General features: G+C 43.4%; 1 protein-coding gene and 1 long non-coding RNA gene across 5 annotated transcripts in view; one reads left to right on the forward strand and one right to left on the reverse strand.

The window, feature by feature from the left end:
* LOC607937 (T cell receptor alpha variable 9-2) overlaps window positions 1-23,893 on the forward strand; it is a 544,059-nt gene that overhangs the window by 353,455 nt on the left and 166,711 nt on the right. The window contains exon 3 of one of the 4 annotated variants that reach the window (XM_038544140.1): window positions 1,690-1,696. The exons of the other annotated variants lie outside the window; for them this stretch is intronic. Coding sequence (XP_038400068.1) covers window positions 1,690-1,696 — 7 coding nt within the window. The remainder of the gene's footprint in view (window positions 1-1,689; window positions 1,697-23,893) is intronic. 4 annotated transcript variants of the gene reach the window in all.
* Window positions 1-23,893, reverse strand: part of LOC111096956 — a 72,176-nt gene that overhangs the window by 4,306 nt on the left and 43,977 nt on the right. Inside the window, exon 3 of the long non-coding RNA XR_005363033.1 lies at window positions 17,655-17,727. This is a non-coding gene — a long non-coding RNA (uncharacterized LOC111096956). The remainder of the gene's footprint in view (window positions 1-17,654; window positions 17,728-23,893) is intronic.

Raw genomic sequence — 23,893 nt, forward strand, 5'->3', positions numbered from 1 at the left:
AGGCCATGATTCCAGAGTCCCAGGCATCAAGCTCCTGCTCAGTGGGGAGTCTGCTTCTGCCCCTGCCCCTGCTTTGATTCTCTCTCACTCACTCTCTCAAATAAATAAATAAATAATATTTTAAAAAATAAATAAAATTTAATCATCAATTTTGAATTGAAAAGATAAAAAATATATATGTGATAGTTGGTTTTACTTATCAACTTGATTCTTTTCTGAAAGACTTTCATCATTATTGTTTTCCCTTTGTTCAAAAATAAATTCATATTGAATTGCTAATCCATTCACTTGATGGTCCAATTAATTTACTATGCACCTATAGTACAATATTGAAAAAAATATTTTTAACTTTTAATGAAATGTTCTTTGCTTTATTACTACTATACCTATTGCTAATCAATTATATCTAAAAGGCTTGCACAAAAGGAGTTTCACACAGCATAGCCACGTGGGTGGTGAACATGGTACTGATCATACATTGAGTTTTACATATTTATAGCATCCGATTTGTGATGATCACATTTTCTTACAATTGTTTTCTATTCAAATTACCTGCCATCATTTGACCTTCAGTTAGTGCTAGTATTACTTTAAAAACAAAGGAGGGGGATCTCTTGGTGGTGCAGCGGTTTGGCGCCTGCCTTTGGCCCAGGGCGCGATCCTGGAGACCCGAGATCGAGTCCCATGTCGGGCTCCCGGCATGGAGCCTGCTTCTCCCTCTGCCTGTGTCTCTGCCCCTCTCTTTCTCTCACTGTGTGCCTATCATAAATAAAAATTAAAAGAAAAAAAAACAAAACAAAGGAGGGCATTGGAGTCTTATGGCAAGATTTGCTTATAAGATCATTATTAAGATAAGCCCCAAATTGAGTCAGTTGCATTTTATAAGAAATGTATATTCTTTTCAGTCTTGCATTAATTCAGGATTGATTTCCCAATGGTGGAAAATGAGGAATTGGTTTACAGAGCCCATATATATATATGAAAATTCATATCACAATTCTGTTTTGATGCTGCTCTTTATTTTCTTAGCATTACTTATATTTAGCAATTGCTCTTTTTAAAATTAATAATAAAACATATCAAAGCAGTCATCTGGCCTTCTTCATGGCACCAAATTATAACTAACATCTGTTTAAAAGTTACAAATTAAAAAAAAAAAAAAAAAAAAAAAAACTTGTAGAGCACCTGGGTGACTCAGCTGGTTAAGTGACCAACTCTTGATTTCGGCTCAGGTCATGATCCCATGATGGAGTCCTGCATCAATGGGCATGCAGCCTGCTTAGGATTCTTTCTCTCCCTCTGCCTTTCCCCCTGCCAATGAAAAAGTTATGTATTTAGATGCACACTTTGCAGCATGAGCTTTGGTACCAACTCTTACTTACACTACTATAATGAGGCATAAAATAATTTGAATATTTTTTCTGATTTTATTTATTTATTCACGAGAGACAAAGAGAGAGAGAGAGAGAGAGGCAGAGACACAGGCAGAGGGAGAAGCAGGCTCCATGCAGGGAGTTCGATGTGGGACTTGATCCCAGGACTCCAGGATCACGCCCAGAGCCAAAGGCAGACACTTAACCACTGAGCCATCCAGGCATCCCAATAATTAGAAATTTTTCAAGTGACTTAAAAATAACAGCAGAGGGATCCCTGGGTGGCTCAGTGGTTTAGTGCCTGCCTTTGGCCCAGGGCGTGGTCCTGGAGTCTCGGGATCGATTCCCACATCGGGGTCCCTGCATCGGGCTCCCTGCATGGAGCCTGCTTCTCCCCCTGCCTGTGTCTCTGCCCCCCCCCCCATGAGTAAATAAATAAAATCTAAAAAAAATATAAAAATAACAGCAGAAAACTGACCAATATCTCTTACAGATATTCTTATGAAGCAAAAGGTAGAACACAACATGCTAACAAAGAATGTCCATTCTTCCGTTACAAGCTGAAATGATGCCACCATGTGGCAAGAGTAAAAATAATTTACAATTCTTTTGGTTTGTCAACTGAAATTAAGCAAATCTTAAATTTGATGAAAACCACAATACTACAGATTTTGCTCATAATATATGGGTTATTAAATTTTATACCACTCAGTTACGCATAATTTGTGCTGTTCAACTGCATGTTTTAGGCTACAACTCTATTGAAAACACACTTCTAATTCTCCTAAAAACATGAAGACCCACAAAAATTCCAAGATACATCATTTCAGATATGATAAATACAAAGTATAAATAACTTTTTAGGCCCAATTTTAAAATAATCCCAATTACTAATATAATATCCATATGGGTCTTGGAAATGACTTAAAAGTAATGACAACTTTGTCTCTATAAAAAGAACGCTATTCAAAAAAAAGATAAACACTTAACAAAATGTAGAATACTGCCTGTTACTAACATATAAAATTTATAAATGCTTTCTCAATCTTTTAATCAGAAATTTAAATAATCTAAATTCTTGATATATATAAGGCATAATTTATTATTACCTTGTTTATTTCAAAAAGCATAATGAAACCTGATTGTTAAAATTAGTAGTTACCAAATTATGATTTTTTTTAGTCTCTAGAAAAGTATCTCATTAGTGAGTATTGAATATCAGAGTTCATGGGGATTGGGTGATTACCTATTTTCTTTTCACTCTTGTATTTGCCAAATTTTCAATGTAATATGTATATATTAGTTTTATAATGAAAAATGAAAAAGTTTGGTGGGCAATTTGGGGTTATAACAATCTGGGCACAAATAATAGTATAGCAAAGAGTGGTATAATAAATTATAAGTTTATATTCCATACAGTTAAAAATAATGAAGTGAATCTATACATATAACAGGAAAAGATCTTCAAAATGCATTATTGAATGGGAAAAGAAGTTGCAGAACAATATATAGAGTATGATGCCATTTATGTTAATATTGGCATAATACAAACCCTGAATATTGCACAATGAAAGGCATTATAGGTTTGCAAGGTGCCTCCCAGATCCATTTCATCCATGTCTGTTCCTTTTGGTAAGTTTATTAGAATTAGCAAATTCTACTGAATTTTTTCTGATTGATTAACATATCTTGTGATGTAACATATGTGTTTTAAAAAACAAAAAAACACAAAACACTTGTTTTCCAAATGGCTTTGGGATAGTGATAATTTTTGCTGATAGCTAAAGGAACCTCCCCATGGCAGTACACCCATTGAGGAATTGGATTTTAGTTGATAGGATTAAGAAAGTGAACGTTCTTAGTAAACCCAGAGGCGATTAACCCCAGTGGCAAATTTAAGCTGTCTAAATTGGGATGAGATTCAGACCTAAACCCAAATGCCAAGGATTTGCACATTTAGTCTCAGTGCAAGGCATTTCCTCCTTTGCTTATTATGATATCTTGGAAACCAAATTTTTTATCATAAATTTGCTTGCTGAGAACATGGAAGGTTCAGTGGTTTGGGAGAATGGATATTAATTTCCCCCAAAGTTCTACAAACCACCGCAAAAAGCCTACCTCCCAACAAAAACAACTCTGGCAACTGAACTCCACATGCCTCTACAGTCTTAACTTCCTTCTCCTTTGGACAGTGCAGACAACTGTCCTCCTGTGGGTTATTATTTCCTTAGGGATATAATGCCAGAGTCCAGTGGCAACCTCAATTACTTTCCTTACAGAAGTGGGAGGCGTTGTGTCTCCTCTCTTTATGCATTAATTTAATTAGGCAAACTTTCACAGGCTCTCACTATCAGCCTACAGTCTCTCTGCTTTTCCAATCCTGGGAGAAGCCTTATCACACTGAGAAAGAAGATAGCATATGTTGCACCAAAAGGGAGTTCCTGTGCATGTTAGCAGCAAGGAGACCCCTGGCTCTGAAGTCCACTAATGCAATCAACCTCTGATCAAAGTCCAAGCAAGTTTTCCTCCCAACCCAAGCTATTCTTCCTCCATCCAAATTTTGCCCCTCCCTCTGAAAAAGGAGTTTCTAGAGTAACCGCAGTAAAAGCAACTAGCAGGATATATGCAAATACATACATTTGAGTGCATAAAGTCAAAAGATTTCTAAATGTCCAAAAATGCTTTAGTGAAAAAATCGATAATAAATTAGTTTTTTAAAATATATGGGTTGTATGACAGTCAAATATTAATAGGCTCAATATATAAAGATTTCCTATAAATGGATAAGGAAAACACTAACCTGATTAATATACAGGGAAAAATTAGACATAAAAATTATATTAAAATTGCTAATAAATACTTGAAAAAGTCAACCACACTTAAAACCAAAAAACTCAAATAAAAACAACTATCGTTCATATCAAATAATATGGATCTTTTTAACAAGTGCACCTCACTGCTGGTGAAATTTGGCACATTAAGAGGACTTAACATCTATTGCTGCTATGATCACAAACTAATACAATATGACATTGATATCAAGACCCTTTAACATGGTCATCCCTCTTGGCCGAATAATTGGTAATCAGTCTTTAAAAAAATCTGAGCAAATGTTTTATAAACAAAGAGGCCCATTAAAGATTATTCACACTTCCAATAATTGGAAATAACCTAAATATCTCACTCTACTATAAATGGAAAACAGAAAATTGAACATATAATATGGCTTCAACAATGTAAGAAGATACGCTGAAGACTAGAGACTAAAAAGAAATATAACAAAATGATATAGTACCTATCTCTGGGTAGTAGAATCACGCATGATGTTCTTCTCTCCTTTCAAATGATACGTAATTCACAATTTCTTCTTCAATGAACACATATAAGTGAGAAAAATGATCTGATAAAACCACCTTTTAAATATTAGATTATGTCTTTTTAAAATATTCCTAGTTTTCCTTAAAGTAGGTCGTCCAACATAAATAAAATTGTCTAGATCTCACTAGAACACACATTAATATATTCCATCCCTGGAGTAAGGAGTTCCTAAAATCACCTGCATACTAGGTAAGTTAGAACAGCCTCTTCCCCCCCCCCCCCGAACGTATCTGTTATCAAACTTCAACAAAAGCTCTCCATTATTTTTGTTAAACAATGCAAGCTATACAGCTATACACAATCTGTTTGGTGAACCATTTTTATTCAAAAGTCAAATAATGCTTTGCTTCTAAACAAAGGGCCAAGAGGAAGAGGATGCCTAACCCTGAGGATGAGGAACTAATCTAAATTGACCACAGAATCATGTCTGACAACTGTCCTCAAAATATTCAACTGAATTCAGTCATTCTGAACACCAGTTTTTACCAAGCCCCCTGCTAGGTCATTAAGCCTAGAAGGAGGAGAATTCAAAGACGAGCAAACTGTGGAGCCTTAAGGGTTGCCCTTGGGTTCCTGCCTCCCTAAAAACTGAGCAGTAAAAGTTATTTACCAGAGAAATAACTGGTAAAGAGAATAACTGCTTTACCAGTTATTTCAGAACTAAATGGGACAATTGCAGATGTTTCGATAAGGAAATCTTCACTGGAACAAATTTACTGATAGGTAGACACTGTATACTCCCTAACAGCAGAAAGGACAAAGATGTTCTTTGGGAAACAAAATCATCCCCCAAAAAACTGTAAAACAAACCAACAAAACAAAAACAAAAAATAAAAAACAACCAAAAATACCTCCTGTGCAGTTAATCAAAGAATCGCTGCCCTATCCTCAGTGAGAGAGAGTGAGAAGTCACCACCCTACTGGACCCAGCAGCAAACCTACATTCTAATCGTGAGGCCCCCAAGCTAATCATAAGATCTTGGCACTCTCCGATCTGTTCCCCATCCAAAAGATGAGGGGAGGGACTCAAAGACTAAATATTCTAGCTCTAACATCTTATGGATCTATGAGGAACTCCCTCTGGTTGGCCCCTGGAGGCACCTGGAGACCAGATTTAGAGAATCCAGGAGTTTCAGCTCATGATCAGGACATAGCTCCTCATTGTGGAACTTTGGACCTTTTGCAAGCACTTTAAAATAATTAGTTGGTCCCTGGGCTGTCTCTTAAAACTTTAATATTTACTTTATGACAAAGTGAAAGTGCTCATTAGTGGTCGAGCCAAAGCAGTATCATTCTCTTTATTCATTCCAATGAGCTTATTTTACATTAGTGAGAAAGAGTTGGAGAGGTATAGGCCCATGGGGTATTTGCCTAGCCAAAGAGGATCTCAGATGGAAATACAGTTGAAAAGCACGAGCTGAGAACACTTTGAGAAGTTTGTCCTTACATCTGACCTCCAGAAAGATAGTGAGGTCCAAATCAGTGACTTCTAGCATGCCTGCCCTGGTCCATCCTAGCGATGCCCACAGCGAATGGAGAGTGCTGGCAGGCAGGGGCAGGCAAACAACAATAGCAAAGATCTCTTCCACGCTTCTACTTCCTCAAAAGTCCAAGCCCTCTTAAGATCGCATTTTCTTAGTGACCTTCACTCTAATTGTGATGAAAATTCCAAAAAGGAACAGACCCCATGTGAATATATGCTATCTTCCATTTCATTTCCAGTGGAGTATGTCATGGTTCTGCTTAGATTTGCCCACCGACCCATTTCTTTTCAGTAGACTGGGGTGAGCTCTCAAGTCTCTGGAGCACCTATGATGTAATGGGAGGCAGGGAGCACATGTAGTGATCGGGCCTGAAGTCAGTGCTGTCACTGAAACGGACACCTTCCTGCACTGGGGGCTCTTCATCTCTGCTAGAGTATCATGTTCAATCGGAGGCCTCTGGCTCCTTTTGAAATAGCTACCAGAGAACAATCTGGTAAAGTCCAGCAAAGGTTTTTGAGGATTAATTCTGTAAGAACTTCTTACACAGAAGGGAATTCTTCTCTGAGGGAGGATGCTGCACTGTTCTGAGCTCTGGTAGTCGTGCCATCCATCCAAGGGGCCTGGGGCACAGGGTGAGCAATCACCCAGCTCTGCTGTTTCTCTGTAGTTCCAGGAAATGGCCAGAGGAATAACTGCTGTGCCAGTTTGATGTTTTCTGTAACACCAAAAGCTGAGCGTGATTTGCATTTCAAATTTTCTAGAATGCCTTATTTTAGGTCACAACTGGCCTTACCTGTAAGTTAGTTATGTGGCAGGATTTGGCACATGCAAAAAAAAAAAAAAAAAAATCCTCCACTAAAAGGATTAGGGCCCCACCACCCCACTGTAACATCTGAAATCCCTCCATTAGTCACCTTTTGGAGTTTAGCCATTGAAAGTGCAAGTTAAAATGCAAATGTCTTCCTTGAAGAAGTATCTTACAGAACCCTTTTCAATTAATAATGCCCCAGTATTGCTGGAACGTCAGACTAGGAAGCATCAGTTAAAATCAACATACCAATAAATGAGGACTGGCCATATAAATATATATTTAATTTGTGAAAGTGGTGACACTAAAAGGGTGTTACCAAAAGATAAATAGATTCAAGATCATTTTGGATCAATGAATTCGTGACAAACCCTTGAAATTCTATTAATGGGAATTAGTTTGAAGTTACAGTTTAACCTTTGAGATTAGAAGAAGAGCTACTTCCCCCGCTGCCCATGTCAGAAGCAGAACATTAGTACAGATTCCCCCCAGATCAGATTTAGCTTATAATTCAGCATAAGCAGGGTATATGATAGAGCAGAATAATCTGGTTTTGACTCTGTCTCTACTGTTTTTAAGGTGTTGTGACCCTAATCAAGCCACCTAAGCGATGTGAGCCTCAGTTTCCTTATCTATAAATCTGGAGATGGAAAGGAAAATGCATTGTAAAATTTTTGTTCAATTATTCTCTATTAAAGAATCTCTTCCTTTTCTCCATTCACAGCCTCAGGGTCTCGGTGGTGCTGACCAAGACTCTCAGCCAAGACCTCTCCCTGAGCCCTTGTTGGCTTAGAATTAGAACAGGCATGTTACTCCTGTACTTAACTTCTTGCTCACCTGTCCAAAAGGTGCTTGTTTACAATGTTGATGCTAAGGTTACTTCCTGGCAAGAAAGGGTAACTTTCTGGAGCTTTTGCATTAGTCTCTATGTCTGTCTGCCTTGCATATGAGAACCATCTCATTGATTCAGACTGGAAATCTCAAGAAGGCAGGATTTCTTGCCATTGAACGTATGGAAAATGATACCCAATAGAGAACCACACTTGAAAAGGGGCTAAATTGTCAATAACATGCTTGTGACAACATGATATTAAAACAAAACCAATCAGAAAGGGAGACAGAACATAAAGACTGCTAACTCTGGGAAACGAACTAGGGGTGGTAGAAGGGGAGAAGGGCGGGGGGTGGGAGTGAATGGGTGACGGGCACTGGGGGTTATTCTGTATGCTAGTAAATTGAACACCAATAAAAAATAAATTAAAAAACAAAACAAAACAAAACAAAACAAAACAACAAGCACCACCACCACAAAGGAGCCTAAGTGACTAAATTCTATTTGTCAGTCAGGGTGATTGCAGAAGTTTCAGAGCCCGAGAGGAAACCTCACTATGATCCCCCCACCCACATATTTTTACACAAGGGACATCAATTAAGCTGAGTGACTATATCCAGCTTCCAGAAGAAAGCAGAGTAAACAGTACTGATTAGCTCCATGGGTGGTCTTCACCACTTGGGCAAGGTTTAAACCTGTCTTCTAGCCAGAGCCCACTGCACCTCTGCACTCAGTGGTTTCGCCCTCACTCTCCCTCTACCTGGTGATGCCTTGCTCATGATGCCTTGTTTGAGTTCTGTGGCATCTTCCTGCCTCGTAAACGTTCATGTCAATTCTTCGGATATGTTCCAAAACAGAGCCTGCTGTCAATGGGCAAGCCCCCTGATGAGCCCCTGGAGTATACCTGAGGCTGAAGAATCTGGGGTGGCAGCCAACTTTTGTCACCTCCTTCCTCCGAAGGGGGGGAAGTCTCCAACCCTTCCTGGTCCCGTTGATTGTAGGCATCTGCTACAGAGGAGCCCATGAGAGATTGGAGACACCCAAACCTCTGTGGGAAAGAGAAGGGAAGAAGGGATCTGGGTAGAGATCACTCCGCCACTGATTTCCTCATTCAGGTCCAGCCTGTCAGAGGATAGAGTGCTGCACTGAGACTACATATCTGCTTCGCCCCCTACGCTCCTCCTCAGGGTAAAGGAACTGCTGTGATACAGGCCGGTTCTGGCCCTAAGGACTCAGAGTGACAGCTGGCTGCTGAGGACTGTGTTAGTGATTCTGCCGTGCCCAGCATCCTGCCCTGCCCTGCTCAGCTGGAGGGCTCCATGGCCATGGGACACAGCTGAGGAATCTTCCACAGCCACACCACTCCTCCCTCTGACAGACAGTGGTGAGCATAGCAGGGCCTACCCTCTCCTCTTTGCCGCCTGTGGTTCTAGAAATTGCACCCATTAGCTCTAAGACTTTAAGGAAATCATTGAACGGCCCAGGTCCCCTCACTCATCAAATAGGATATACTACACATACCTCGCTTGGTCGTGAGGGTTTAGTGAGTCAGTGCCGTAGTAAAGTTGAAGGCACACAGGTAGACATTGGGTGACAATGAAATTTCCTTTCCCACCTGCTGGCCCTTGAGTTTGGAGTTAAACTTGCATAATCCCAGAGAAGACATGATGGGGGATAAAGGGGGGGGGATAGCCCAGGGGTGGTGGTGCCCACTCACCCACATCAGGCATCACATGACATACTGCCCTCACCACCCCATGCAGCTGGCAATAACTTTTCTTCCTCTTTGTGATATTTTCAGAAATTTAAAAAGGAGGGAACCAAGGCCAGGGGACTCCGATCATTGGCTTTACTTTGGTTCTGAAACAGGAACTGATAGAATTCGGAGGGCCGCCCGCTTGTGCAGGCTGTGGGGGTCCCACCAGGGGAACTCAGCCCACCTCCAGGACACAGTGAAGCCAAAAAGCCACCGTGCCCCTCCCCTACAGGGATGCATGAGTTCTCTGCCACCTACTCTCTCCCGGCAGTCTCTGTCTCCGGACTGTAAGTCCCTGACCACACAAGTGGCAAAGAGACGAGGCTCCAGGGTATGGCTCTGAGAGCCCCTCATTTCTTGTGGTTTGCTGAAAGAAAAATGAGGTCCCAGGGAAGAGGCGAGGAAGAGAAAAGGATGTCTACAGTTTTCTGACTAAGGAAAAGAAACACACACAGAGAGAGGGCGAGCCAGTTAAGCTACTCAAAGTTTTTGCGAGCTCGTCGTGTACAACTCATTCAACAAATTATATTTCCTACACAAACATTCTGAGGATTAAATGAACCATACAATACTTGTCTGAGCTCTTTGTGATCAAATGCTTTGTGGTAAAAGTTCTATTCCTGGAGAGTTGCTATCAGAGCTTCTTGCTCCTCGTCAGTAAACATAAGAAGAGGCCAAGTCCGTGTAAATTTAAATTACATAAAACCTTTCCCCCAACTGCCAGGTCTCTCAACAGCCCCTTTTCACAGAGCTCCGTGGTCGTGGAATGTAATATCTTTATCTTAGCAGCACAGACTTTTGAAAACGTGACATAATAGGATTTCTTCCTCACAAGGCGTATCAAATACCATTTCGAACTAAAGTCTACTTTACTTTTAACCAGGAATAAATCAAAGGGTCCTTTCTTTGTTTATTTTTAGCCTTTCTATTTCCCCATGACCCAAGAAGCATCCTCTCTGTCCATTCTGCCAACCAGAAGCCCTGCGACCCAGCCCAGTGGGTCCCCGAGTCGGCCCCAGAGACCAGAGTATGACGGGATTGTGAGAATAGGCAGCCGGACAGCCGGGGCTGCACCTCTGTCTGGGGTGTTCTTGGGGGAGCAGGGCAGGGAAGATGACCACATGTTGCAGATATATCTCTAAATGCAATCGAGAGCAACCGGTATTTCAATGAGGTGATATAAGATGGAGACGAAGGTGACAAGGATATTAGCTCATCTCTGGTTCAGTGGCAAGCTGGTGTGAAAACTTAGAACTTTTTGTGGGGATTCATTTCTAGAACCCTCATGCCAGAACAGTTATGTGTTTTCTTGAATGAATGAATGAATGAATGAATGAATGAATGAATGACACACCAACCAATGAATGAGCAGCGATATTGAGAAAGGAAAGAAATCTGCTACAGATCAATACACAAGACCCTGGGAGATTCTCCTTTGTCTCCCTGTGTCCTCTGACCGTGGGGAGAGCAGCCAACAGCTGGAGCAGAGTCCCAAGCTAAGGGGACCTAGGACGACACACACCTGAGGGAGCATGTCACCATCGCCCCCAATTCCACTTCAACCTTGGGCAGTTTGAATACTTTTGGAACTGCCAGTGACCCCTCTCTTCTCAGAATCCCTACTTCCTATGTTAGACGTTGTCCTCATTTGGACAATTCATCACTCATTCACAATTCATTTAGAGTCCTATTCTAACTGTTGTGCTTCTTCCTGCCTTCCTTCTCTAGACAAGAAGATCCTTGAAGGTTGAGACTGTGTCATATGCTGCTTTTTTGTGTCTACTTCACTGCAAGTTCTAGAGCAGAGTGCATATGCAAGAATGAATCAATCAACGAAATTAATGAACACACGCCAAGGCTTAAAGAGAAGGACATTAACTGCTTGGCTTGACAACCAAAAGCAACATGACTCCTTCTGTTTCAGCCCCCAGCCCAGAGATGCAGTCACCCTCCTCTCGAGTCAGGAGCCCACGGTGATATGCAGGCAGCTGCAGCCCCAGCCAAAACCCTGCAGCTGGCGCATGCCCTAGCTGCACTCCCATCACAGTTCTTGTGAGTTCTATAGTGTGTTGCACTGGGTCTTCCTTCTGAGGGGAGTGTCTCACAGCTATCCACACATCCCAGCATATCCGCCCAAGACCCACGCTGATGAACCAGGGCTAAAACCCCGCTCCAGTGCTATCACAGGCAACGCAGCCAATGTCAAACAAGGTCAGCCTTGGGAAACTGACCCACGTTGAGAGAGTGAAGCCCAGACTGGAGCGAGCTTCCCCTTGCAAGGACTTGGTATGGAAGTAGGGGGCAGGCAGCTAAAAAAGACCAGTGGAATTCGCCTTTCCCGCTGTGACTTTTTCCACCCCAGCCTCTGAGGATTCCTCAAGACAGTGGGAGAAATTTCCGCGTGGAGGGTGGGACTCTGTCTGCCCCGAGTCACAGAATTCACCTCGGCTTTTGGCAAGCCACGTTCAGTGTGCCAGATTTTCAAGATTTAACATTTAGAGTCTAGAAGATAGATTTGGGAAAGATCCACAAACACCGGCTCTCCAGAGGGGAAGGACTCTCTCAGGCTGGCTCCAGGAGGCAATTCCAGCGTGGTCCGGGCGTTTGTTGGGAAAGGGGACCCTCAGGGACCGTGAGCCTGAGGACATCCAGGACTGTGTGGTCTAAGTAACCACCTCACTCCGGTTTCACAGGCGCGGCTGCTTCCACCCCACTGGGGAAACGACAATGCAGGGAAGGGGCCGGGGCCACTAGATGGCAGCAGAGGGTAGGAAAAGTGGGTTCCCGGCGGCCGGGGTGCGGGGGTGGGGGGAGGTTTGTAGCCCCTGCGTTTTGCTTTACATCTTTAATGAGAAGTGAAGAAAATGAGTCCCTTACATGCCAGACACAGATGCCGGAGCATATGGAGAGACGCCGCACAGCACTATTTCTCTGGTTATTAAACAGGAGGCACCTAACTAGTCATTCACCCCATCCTCGTGCCGAGTTGTCCTTTGTGTCTTGGATGTCGCTGTCGACAAGGTAATAACAGGAGAAAGCGGTCGAGAAGACGTGGCCCTCTAGGCTTGAGGCGCCAGGCCGTGGGGGTGCCAGGGGGGTCGGCAGTGAAGGCGAGAAGCCCAGCCCACAAGGGCCAACTTGCCAAGAGACATTGTCGTGGCCTCCACTGCCAGGCTCAGTCCGGGCCTGGCTTGGTGGCTCTCTGGTCTCCCTGGCAGTCCCTGAAGGCTCATTTATTCAGAACCCAATCACCACCAGACAGCTCTGGAGTCTGACCTGTCACCACAAACCCCAAATGGGAATGGGAGCTCTGGACATTTTAAAGAGCAAGGCCTGCTTGCTATTCTGGCAGAACTGAAGACCTACAGTGTAGTGAACATGCACCCAAAGGCACATAGAGAGGGAACGATTTTTCCACGCTGCCCCAAGCATAGTCCTGCTGACTATGAAATATTTTCATCTGGAGAACGGTTTCTCCTAACAGACTGTGACCAGGGCAGAGAACAAGCAGGTATCACTCCACTTTATTTCCGTATCCCACCCACTTTCACACTCCCCATACTATGCCCTACTCCAGCCACTCAGCCCGACCATTCCTTAGATAATTCTCCCACCCTCCCAACCCCAGATTGTATACAGCCATTTTTCATACAGAGAAACCGAGGCACAAAGCTGAGATACAGGTCCAGGTCTCTGGGTCCCCATCCCTTCCTGATAGGTTTGAACCTCTGACACGGTCTACAGTGGAAAATCATAGATCCACCTGCTGCTATTTTCTTCCCTGTTTTGGCAAATAAGGCTCTAAACTAGAAATCCTTGTTTGTCTGTGTGATCTTAGATAAGTCACTTAACTTCCCAGTGCCTCATTTTCTCATCTGGCATTTGAGGAGCTAGAATTGGATGATGACTAAGGCCCCTTCCAGCTCTATATGATCCTGCGGCTTCAATTTCACAAGCCTCTGCCAGCCCTCAAAGAGCATCACACACAATGCTTTTTTCCAACAATAACCACACTCAACAGGAGCGAGCAGAATTTCCTCCTCCAGTTGAGGAGAAATGTGGTCGTGGTTGGAATCTTGTTGATATTCTTTTTCCTTGGAGCAAAAGAAGCATGGAAGTTTCCTGATGCTATTGACACTAACAGCCGGACCTGGAGGTGGCCACACTCGTGGAGGAGACCGCGCAGAGCTGTCTCGGTGGGGGGTAGAGAGGCATAGGCAAGACTGGAGGATGTTTTAACAAGTGTTTCTCAAAAAAAAAAAAAAAAAAAAAGGCCCATTTGGTTCTGCACAGGGGTCTGGGGGCAAATCCAGGTCTCCCAGGAGGAATCTACTCTCACCCATAATGGGGGATTGGTTCAGCTCAGCTGCTCTGACAAAGGGCTGAATACAGTGCTCCCCACAGCTCCATGTGAAAATGACTCACAGCAGTTATGAATATCCAGCCTCCTTTGATGTATTCCCAGACATGAGGAACTGCCACAGCGGGGAGGACGTGGACTCTGGATGCTAGCACTGCGGGGTGGTGCACAGAGGGCCTGGACACATCTGGCAGCATCCTAAAGTTCCAGCAGAAATCTGAGCTGCCTAATTACCCCTGGACTTCCCAGGACCATGGAGCTCCCTTTCATCCACCCCCTCCCTCTTTCTCCCTCTTTCTCTCTGTCTCCAGCTACAGAGGAATCGGATCCTCCAAGAATTACAACCTGTTTGTATCCCTTCACCCTTCCCGAGGGGATAACAATTCACTTCCCTGAATAAAACCAGTTTTATTGGGATCCCTGGGTGGCGCAGCGGTTTGGCGCCTGCCTTTGGCCCAGGGCGTGATCCTGGAACCCGGGATCGAATCCCACGTCAGGCTCCCGGTGCATGGAGCCTGCTTCTCCCTCTGCCTGTGTCTCTGTCTCTCTCTCTCTCTCTCTGTGTGACTATCATTCATAAATAAATAAATAAATAAATAACCAGTTTTATTGAGCACAAAAATGAATGCACCCACGCTACTCGGCATCTGCACCAATTGCTTTAAAGCCATAGACCTGGCCCTGTCAGCCAAGCAGAAGGATTTTCCTCTGTAACTGCCATTTCTAGACATTTCCGGCCTTTCGAGTGGCCGCATGACACCTTGTTCTCCTAATAGGCTCTCAATGATGATTGAATACAAAGCCTCCAAGTCTGTCTTGTGTCGGCAGCTCCGGAGACTGGGTCAGTCACAACCGTCCAAAGCAGAAGACCCAGCCATGCCGACTGTGCAGTGAGTGCCCAGAGCTCAAAGTGAAAGGGGGGTGTCAGTTACTGCCACCTGAGGCCGTTCAGCTGAAACCTTATCTATGTGCAGGGGGTCCTCCCATTCTGGACAGGGTTCAGGAGTATATTGATCCCTGGAAATTGGGGCAACGTCTTTCCAGTTATAGAAAGAAGTGGTCAAGGGTGTCTAGGGAGGGAATCTGCTCAGCCCATGCCTGCACTGTTGTTCTCTGAAATGGGGCTGATTTTATTTGGTCAAGTTGAGCTTTGCTCTCACACACCCACAGACATCTGCACATGTACACTTAAATGTAATAAAACACCTCCTCTAACTGACCATATGCCCAGCACAATGTCCAGGGCTTCACATGTACCAACCAACTCCTCTAAGCCTCGCAGACACTGGAGGATGGGGGGGGGGGGTCGGCAGGTATCATTATCCCCGCTTTAGAGAGGAGGTGCCCAAGGCTGAGGTCTAGGACATTTGCCTAAACTGAAAAACAGGGGGCTCCTGAGTGACTCAGTGCATTAAGCAACCAACTCTTTATCTCAGCTCAGGTCTCCATCTCAAGGTCATGAGTTCAGACCCCATGTTGGGCTCCACACTGGGCAAGGAGCCTACTTAAAAGGGAAAAAAAAAAAAAAAAAAAAAAAAAAAACGAGGAAAGGAGAGGGAAGAAAGAAAAGAAAAGCTGAAGTTAAAAGAGCTTGGATTCAGGATTGTTGGATTTTAAAGCATCATCTCTTAACCACCAGGCTATGGGGCAATACGTTTATCATCAAGTGCTTACTGTATCCAAGGCACTGGAATTCTGAGACAGCAAGGAGGGCACAGTTCTTGACTTCAGAAAGCTTTAGTTTAACCAGTCACCAGTGCACACAGAGGTAGGTTCTTATAGATCAAGGAGTCTATGCTCCATCCTTCCCCATCACACAACTCTCACACCTTCTACCCTCGATTCACCGTGTGAACAGCATGTGTAGCATAAGGACTGGGGTCTTCTCCCTTAGAGCTTCAGGTGCTTGAATTTTACAGGCAACAGCAAGAGCAATTGGACCACTGAGGCATTAGGCTGCAGTTACAAAGCTCCTGAACTAGCCACTGTTTGTTTTATACTGTTTTTTAATTTGATCAGGAAGTTCTTCTAACCCATTATTCTATATTTGCAGAGGAGCAGGGCAGAAGAGCAATAGGGTAGGGACAGGGAAGATTTCAAGCTTGGAGGTTCAGGAAGTCAAGCTATAGATCAACCAGAAGAAATAAAGCAGGATGGGGTGAAACTCCATTACTTCCATGACCTCAGAAGGGAAGTGATGATATATGTGAAGGACACTGGGATGAAACAGAAAGAAGGAAGTGATTGTTGCACTAATTTAGATTTTGCCAAGAGCAGATTGGCTGCCAAGGCTACTTCAGCCTTGACTCATACATAGATCCATGACCTGGGAGACAGCACAGTGTCCTGCTGTGCTGGATATCTTCCAGTGGCATTGACCCAATAAGGGGGTTGAGGAGAAGAGTCCTTGATGCTAAGAAAGAGATACCTCCCTCCAAAGTGGAGTTCTGAACCACCCACACATAAGGCATGTAAGACATGGGGAGGCTGCCCAAGACCACTTGAGTCCCAGGAGGAGTACTGAGAGCAGACTGAAGGTAGATCTACAGACGAGACCCCTTCAGAGACTCTTTAAAAGTTCATTACACACAAATTTGCATCTGATTTCATTTCAGGAGACATGTGCTTATTCCTGCATTGCCCACCAACCTGCAGATATTTCTTCTAGATCAAAGTCTTCCTAGAACTTTGACAAGGGTGGACTGAGAGGACAAGGTGGTTCAGCTTTAGGACCCCCCCCCCCATCACCACTAATCCCACCACCACACTTATGAAATCCCTAGGCAGCTGCATGATCTTATCAACCAGTAATTATTTCTTCTGACAAAACCCAAATTGGGGAACCGACAGGATGTTTGTTTCTGGTTCTCTCTATGCATACTACTCCAGGTACCCGGTCACTGATGAATCTTAATCCTCACTTTAGTTTCTCGACTATGGCTTCTGGTTTCTACTTGGCCAGCCTCATCGGAGGGGAGCTGGTCCTGAGTTCCCCTCACTAATCCGCAGACACCCGCCTCACTCTAGGAATTCGGCACTCCCAAAATGACCACATATGACCACTGGGGGGCAGTGCTGCACCAGCCAAAGCACCTCAGGAGCCTGCTCCATCCTTGTCCCCACCAGCCCCGAGCATAGCGGGATGCAGACTCTGGTTGGAAGCCAAACCCGAGGACCACTGGAGCTTTGTGAGTAGCAGCACAGCCAAGCCTATTACAACAGCTCCTCGCACGTGGCATCATAGGAATAAAAGGTAGTTCACTGGAAAGCAGATTTGCTCCATAGGTGACGCAATCCCCCGGGAAAGAGAATGAAAGGAAAACTTGCCTCATCATGTCATTAACTAGGAACAATCTGTGTCTCTGACCAGCGGTTGCAGAATCCTACCTTTCTCTACTCACTCAGTTGTAAGCTCCTGGCAGTACACACGGTGCTTGGCAATAAATGTTTATTGATCGAGTGCAAACATGCATACATATATACATATGCATAATTGAAACGGGCCATTTTCAGATTTGCTGCTGTTTTCCAGTACTTACAACATCTAAAGTTTAAGCCATCAATTAGCAACTGAGCATTCTTAGTCCTGGAGACAGCTAAGGATAGCCAGGTTATTCATTATAGCAGCAGTTGTCATTGTACAGATGTTATTTCAAATATTACCTCAAGAATTTCAATCTCTTGCTTTTAGGAAGTCCTTCATTATGTCACCCATGTGTCCTCAGACTTCACCAGCCTGTGGATTAAAAAAAAATACAGACATTGTTTCCTTAATATTACAACTCCTGGGAACTGTAGCCTCTAATGGGAGACTATGGAATAGCCATTCTCTCCCCAGGGGATTTGTGGTAATTGCATCCCACACTGGAGCCCCGTAGGGCTAAACAATTGCCCTCAGCCAGAGCTCTTCCTCAGGACATCTTGGTTCATCTCTTGAGGCTCATCTCCAGGCTGCTTTCTCCCCTCATTCTGCCCCCAACCGATCCCATGTCAGTGTGGACACAGCCTACTCCCATGATCATTTACAACACAGCTATAGGCTTGAGGAGAGAAGGAAGTGCATATTTGAGCTCCCAAAAGCCAGCGTGGAATGGGTCTGTGCCCTCAGTAAAAATCTGCAGATATCCATACATCTCCAAATTCAGAATCCAAGACTAGCTTCTTACCTGCCCTGAGTTGAGGGACAGTGGCAAAAGTCATTTCCTGCCAGGAAGCTCTCCCCATGCCCTCCACTATCTCAGGGGGAGTCTGGCCTTCTTGGCCCAGAAAAGCAAACACTGTGTTACTAGATCTTAGAATACCACATATGAGAAAACAATGGCCCTGATTAAATTCATATGGGGGGAGGAGGGGATCTGCGCTTAATTCTAATTAGAAAGATGCCAGTTAATTTTTAATCGAACACTTATTTTTTTTCTTTTTAGAGGCGGAAGAGGAGGGAGAGGGAGAAACAGAATCTTAAGCAGACTCCACACCCAGCACAGAGCTCAACTCGGGGCTCGATCTCACGACCCTGAGATCATGACCTGAGCTGAAATCAAGAGTCAGACACCTAATTAACTGAGCCACCCAGGTGCCCCTTGGGCACTTACCATCTTAGTGTATAACATCTGCATTTAGTTCTATGATAACTTCATCATCTCCACAAGAATGAGTAGATATTTGTTTGAAATGTAAATAAACTCATTCTCAACCTCACCCTAGTTTTCTCCACAAAAGAAGGGTGCTCTAAACTTTACCTAGAGACTCCACTCTCCCAACAGAACCCCAAGAGCCTACAAGGAACAGTACTCCAGCAAAGGGGGAGTAGAGAAAAGGAAAGTCCTCTCTTTATAAGTTGTTCCTTTTGTGAAAATTTCTAACTGAAATTTCACTATACAGTTCAAATCTAGGTCCTCAGAGGACATGGGTGGTCCTCATCTTTCTCATAAAAATGCTGTAAATCAAAGGATACCTTTCCTGAAAGCAAACAGAAATTGAAAAAAAAAAAAAACACAATTCATTCAGACACAGCATTTTTCTAATACTGTCCATGGGAGTTGAGTTGATCATATGTTAAGCATGTCCTGGCCTATGTACTTTCTCAAGACATCTTCACTGTGATTAAGGGACAGGTCTCCAGGGTAGTGTCTCAGTTCTGTACCTGGAAGAAACAATGTAAGGAAAAGAGGAGATCTACAGTCAATACATAAGAGAAAAGGTAAGGAATGGTCCCCAGGGTTAGTTCCTGCTTTCAAATTCAGACCTGTCTCAGGTCTCTGATTTCCAGGTCCAGATCTCTGGTGTGTGAATAATTTCTGCAGCCTTGATACTACATCTCATGTTCAGGTTTGACATCGATGGCAGGTCCGAGACCTCTGGCCTTGTGATTTTGAAAAATCCATAATCTTGCTCAAATCCTCAACCTTCTGACACCTTGTCCTAGAGGATAAATGTCCGAGATTGTTTCCCTTGAAACCACAGGCCTTTCTTACAATTCCAGGGCCACGCAGCCCTGGTCTGTAACTGGTTGATTCTCTTTTCTCATGCTGCTATGGCAGTGAGATCAGATATCAAGTTAATGTAAAATGTGAGGTAGACAATGAGAAGAGAGAAGGATCAGAAATAAGGACCTGGAAAGAGGAAACAGATTCAGGAGACACTTCAAAAGTAGATGAATGATACGTAGGAGTTGAAGAAGAAGGAAGAGATGGCCTTTTCCAGGTATCCTGGTTGTATACTGGAATATTCTCTAGTTCCCATGTTCCATGGCCTTCCCATCAGAAATTAATTCTCACTTGTATTTTAGCACATTGAGGCTTAAGGTATAAATCCTCTTAAAAAGTTAGAGCCTCTTTCCAGTAAAATTATTTTGGGTATGACATTCCCCCTGCCAGCAGGAAGAGCCTTCTTCCCAGGCACCTTTGGTGAGCCTGCCTGCGGTTACCACAAGCACACGTACATCTTCTCAACAGCTCCCAAACATCCTTCACACTGCTATGGCCATCCCTCTGGAGGACTCCTGGCCACCCCATCACACCACCTGCCCTGCAGGCACATCTACCCCCATGCCACCAGCACCCCCCACCTCCATATGCCTGTGTGTGTCTATGTAGCCTCAGCCGTCTCCAGCTCTCTTCTGTGTCACACTGAGTCTGGGCATTCTGGAGTGAGTGTCTCCTTATCTCTTTGTCCACTGTCCTATTATGCCTTTGAAGTTGTTCATGAGAATATCTTGCAGAAAGATGAGTAGTCTTGGAAAAGATGAGGTAAGTAAGATGGAAGCAGAACAAGATGAGGTAAGTAAGATGGAAGCAGAGGTGGGAGTAAAAGCTTTGACAAAGATGATAAAAAGAAAAAGAATTCTTGACCTCCATCAGCCCTGACTCTCTAAAGAAGATTGGCCCCAAAGAGAGCTTATTATTTATCCCAAATTTAAATTTCCTGGCTCTGCAGTCATTGTGTACACAATGAAAAGGAAGCCATTGCACAAAAGATGCAGTTATCCTCACAGTGGGAACAACCGCAGCCAAGCTGATTCTGTTCCAAGAATAGAACGATAACAGTGTTAAGTCAGGAACTCCAAGACTGGATCTTCAACAAACAGGAAAATGGTTATAAGGGAAGGTCAGTAGAAAGGAACCCTCTGACTCTTGGATGGGGTGCGGGTTGCCAGGGAAAATTGCAATCTGTTGTCCCCCCACAGTGAGCTCACAACCAGCTGTGTTGACTGGGAGAAAGCCCCGCCTGAATTCAGGCAGACCCCAGAAGCCCTTTCGCCCACCCCCACCCCCCAGCTTCCTGTACATTATTTGTTGGGCTGTACCTCCTTCTCTTGCCTGAACTTAAACATCATCATCAGACTTTTTAACTCCACAGTGGCAGAAATCTGGGCTGGTTTTTGCTTCCACTATGTCCTCCGCGCTCAGCAGAAAGCCCGTATGCAGTTGGCATTCAATAAATATCTGATAAACGGATGCTCAATTGATTAATCAGTTAACTAAAAATGAACGAATTACTTCCTCTCTGTCTGGTTTCTGAGGAGTGGGTCCCAGAACCAGAAACTGCCAGGTGGGCCACGAAAGCCATAGGACACCCAGAAAAAAAGACTGTTCCTATCTTTCCCCATCTCTCTGTGCATGTTAGATCCCTAAAACTCAGGAACAAGGACCCAAGAGATGATGGCCTCCCAAATGTCTTTCAACAAAAGACTATCTCCCTGGTTGTTTCCTTTAAGAATAAGCCTCCTGGGGCTGATAAGAGAATGGTACCATATGCTGGAAACACAGGCCCCAAGTGGCAGAGGAGCACCAGAGCCTCCTCTAAAAGGGCCTGTTGGATTGCTGCCTTTGAACAAATCTGAGTGTGTCTTTTGATAGCACAAGCACCAACCACCCCCAAGGACCTCTTTCCTTTATTGCTACAGCAATGAAGCAGCCGCATGGCCGTTGCAGATAAGGGGGCCCGAGTGCATTGTGCATGCAAAGTAGGCTTCGTGGTAAACAGCACAGAGCAGAACAGAACTACAGACACACCATGTACAGGCTTCTCTGCCTTGTGCTGTCCTTCCTCTGTAAGGGGCTCCCAGGTAAGTTGGTACAATTTTCCTCCACTTCTCATCCCTCACTTCTTATTCTTTTTTCTTTTCCAGTCGGCTCCTGCAGGACCGAAATCATACAACCTTCCAACCTAGCTGCCATGATTGAGACAGATGTGCAGTTCCAATGCCAATATAATATTCTTGATGGGAATTATGAATTTGTGTACTGGTAACTGCAAAGAGAGGACCGAAGGCTCACCTATATCAACCATACATCTCAAGGCATCATGGAATCAGAGCATTACCAGTTGTCTGTGAACAGAAAGTCATCCTCCAGTACCTTAACCATTAAGTATGTGCAGCCAAGAGACAAAGCCATTTACTACTATGCTGTCAGGCACCATGATACATACTATCACACTGAACAAAAACTGTAAGCTTCAAGCAACTTCAATCCCAAAAATTCAGATAGTCATCCAACAAGACAGAAAATATTCAGTATCATCTTGAACTTCCCCCATTCATTCCTCAATTCATTCATTCAAAACTAAGGGGTCCTTATGGTTTACAAGTGGATATACTAAGTGCCATGGGGATACAAAAATATAAAACAAGTACTTTTCAAATAATAATATGTACTCAGCAAACGGTGCTTCCTCACTTTAATCTTGCTAAACCCTGAGCAATGAAAATTAAATACTGTGGAATTACTTGAATCTTTGACCTGACAAATAAAAGCATAGTCCCCAATACCCAGAGAGACAAATAAATTGGACTCACATACAAATTCAAAGCCATCAATCAACATCTTAATCACAGACCCTTGAAAACCTGTCACAATTTCTAAAAAACTGAAAAAATATATTAACTATACATATATATGTGCCTAGGAAATTAGAAAGATAGATAGATAGATAGATAGATAGATAGATAGATAGATAGATAGACTGTAGGTATAGGTATAGTACCAACAACTGAGCTCAAATTCAGACTTGAAATCCAGACTTCTTACATTTTGAATCCCAGATCTTCCATTTACTGACTTATTAGCTATAGGATCTTGGACAAGTTACTTTATGCCTTGCTTTCCTCATCTATGAAATAATGGTAATAGGTGCACCTGGCTGGCTCAGTTGGTGGAGCATACAACTCTTGATCTTGAGGTCGTGAGTTCGAGCTCCATGTTGGGCACAGAGATTACTTAATAAAAAAGATTTTTAAATTAAAGTAATGATAATAATCATACTTACCATAGAGAATAGTTGCAAGAATTAAGTGAACCGTTACACTTAGAGCTATGCTTGGCACATAGGAAGTACTCGGTAAGCACCAGCTTGCTGTTGGCAGTGATATCATAATGACAATTCCTACAACATAGCCACATCCCTACCGCTGGGCTAGGTTAGGACTTGAGGTACTAGTTGATAAAAAATTAAGTCAATCTCTTGGGCAATTAAACATTCTTTTATATATTAGTATCCCATCTAGTGGGAATGAAATATCAATGAAAATTGAGAGAAATACAATTAAAAGGATCTTCAGGACCTTTTTCACTAGATGCTGATAAATTGTTAAAAGCCTCTTACATAGAAAAAAATAAAACCAGAGGAAAGTTATTTCTGCTTGATCCTCATAAAACAAGCAAACATAGACTTTATGAAATATTAAAATACAAAAGTAGCCCCCACTTATTAAATGGATAGTAGAATAATTTATAAATGTAGAGCACAAAGTAAAATTAAAAGTGTTTATGGGCATAATTATAAATAAGAAATTAGCCCCTTCAACATCACAAGCATACTCCATGACCTGAAAAATTTCCCACCTCCGAGAACTTGACAAGTTAAGTCAAAGCACACCTGACCTTATGATGTCCTAAAAAACTATCAAATGAAGATAGTCTCAAGATTCCCAAAAGTGTAGGCTCTACAAAGACCCATCCATATCAGTCTCTGCTTATTCAAGGAACCACCCAGGGAAACTCCTTGATGTGACCTGCTGAGCTGAGAACTGGGAGTAAATAGGACCATCTTCCCTATTTTCACTCCTGAAGATGCACATCTCCTGCTGCTTTAGATCCTGCATTTATTCATCAGTGGAAACTCTAATCCCCTCCTGTCCTGCTGGCTTTCTCATTTTCAGCCAACATATGGGCTCATCAGCACTGGTGCTTCCCCAAGAGCAGCCTTTAAGGGCACAGAATCACACAAAACTGGAGGGTTTTCTTGGGATGAAGAACTGGAGGAAAACCCTTTGCACAGTTTGGCTTTGGGGACAAGATTTCAAAGTCTTCACCCTGCCGGGATGGACACAAAGCCAGAGACTGTCTGGTGAGTGAGCAAGTCACTTTCCTCCCTGGCTCACTCTTCTCCAGGGCACTTCG

Source organism: Canis lupus, chromosome 8 (assembly GCF_011100685.1).
Source record: "Canis lupus familiaris isolate Mischka breed German Shepherd chromosome 8, alternate assembly UU_Cfam_GSD_1.0, whole genome shotgun sequence".
Taxonomy (NCBI): domain Eukaryota; kingdom Metazoa; phylum Chordata; class Mammalia; order Carnivora; family Canidae; genus Canis; species Canis lupus.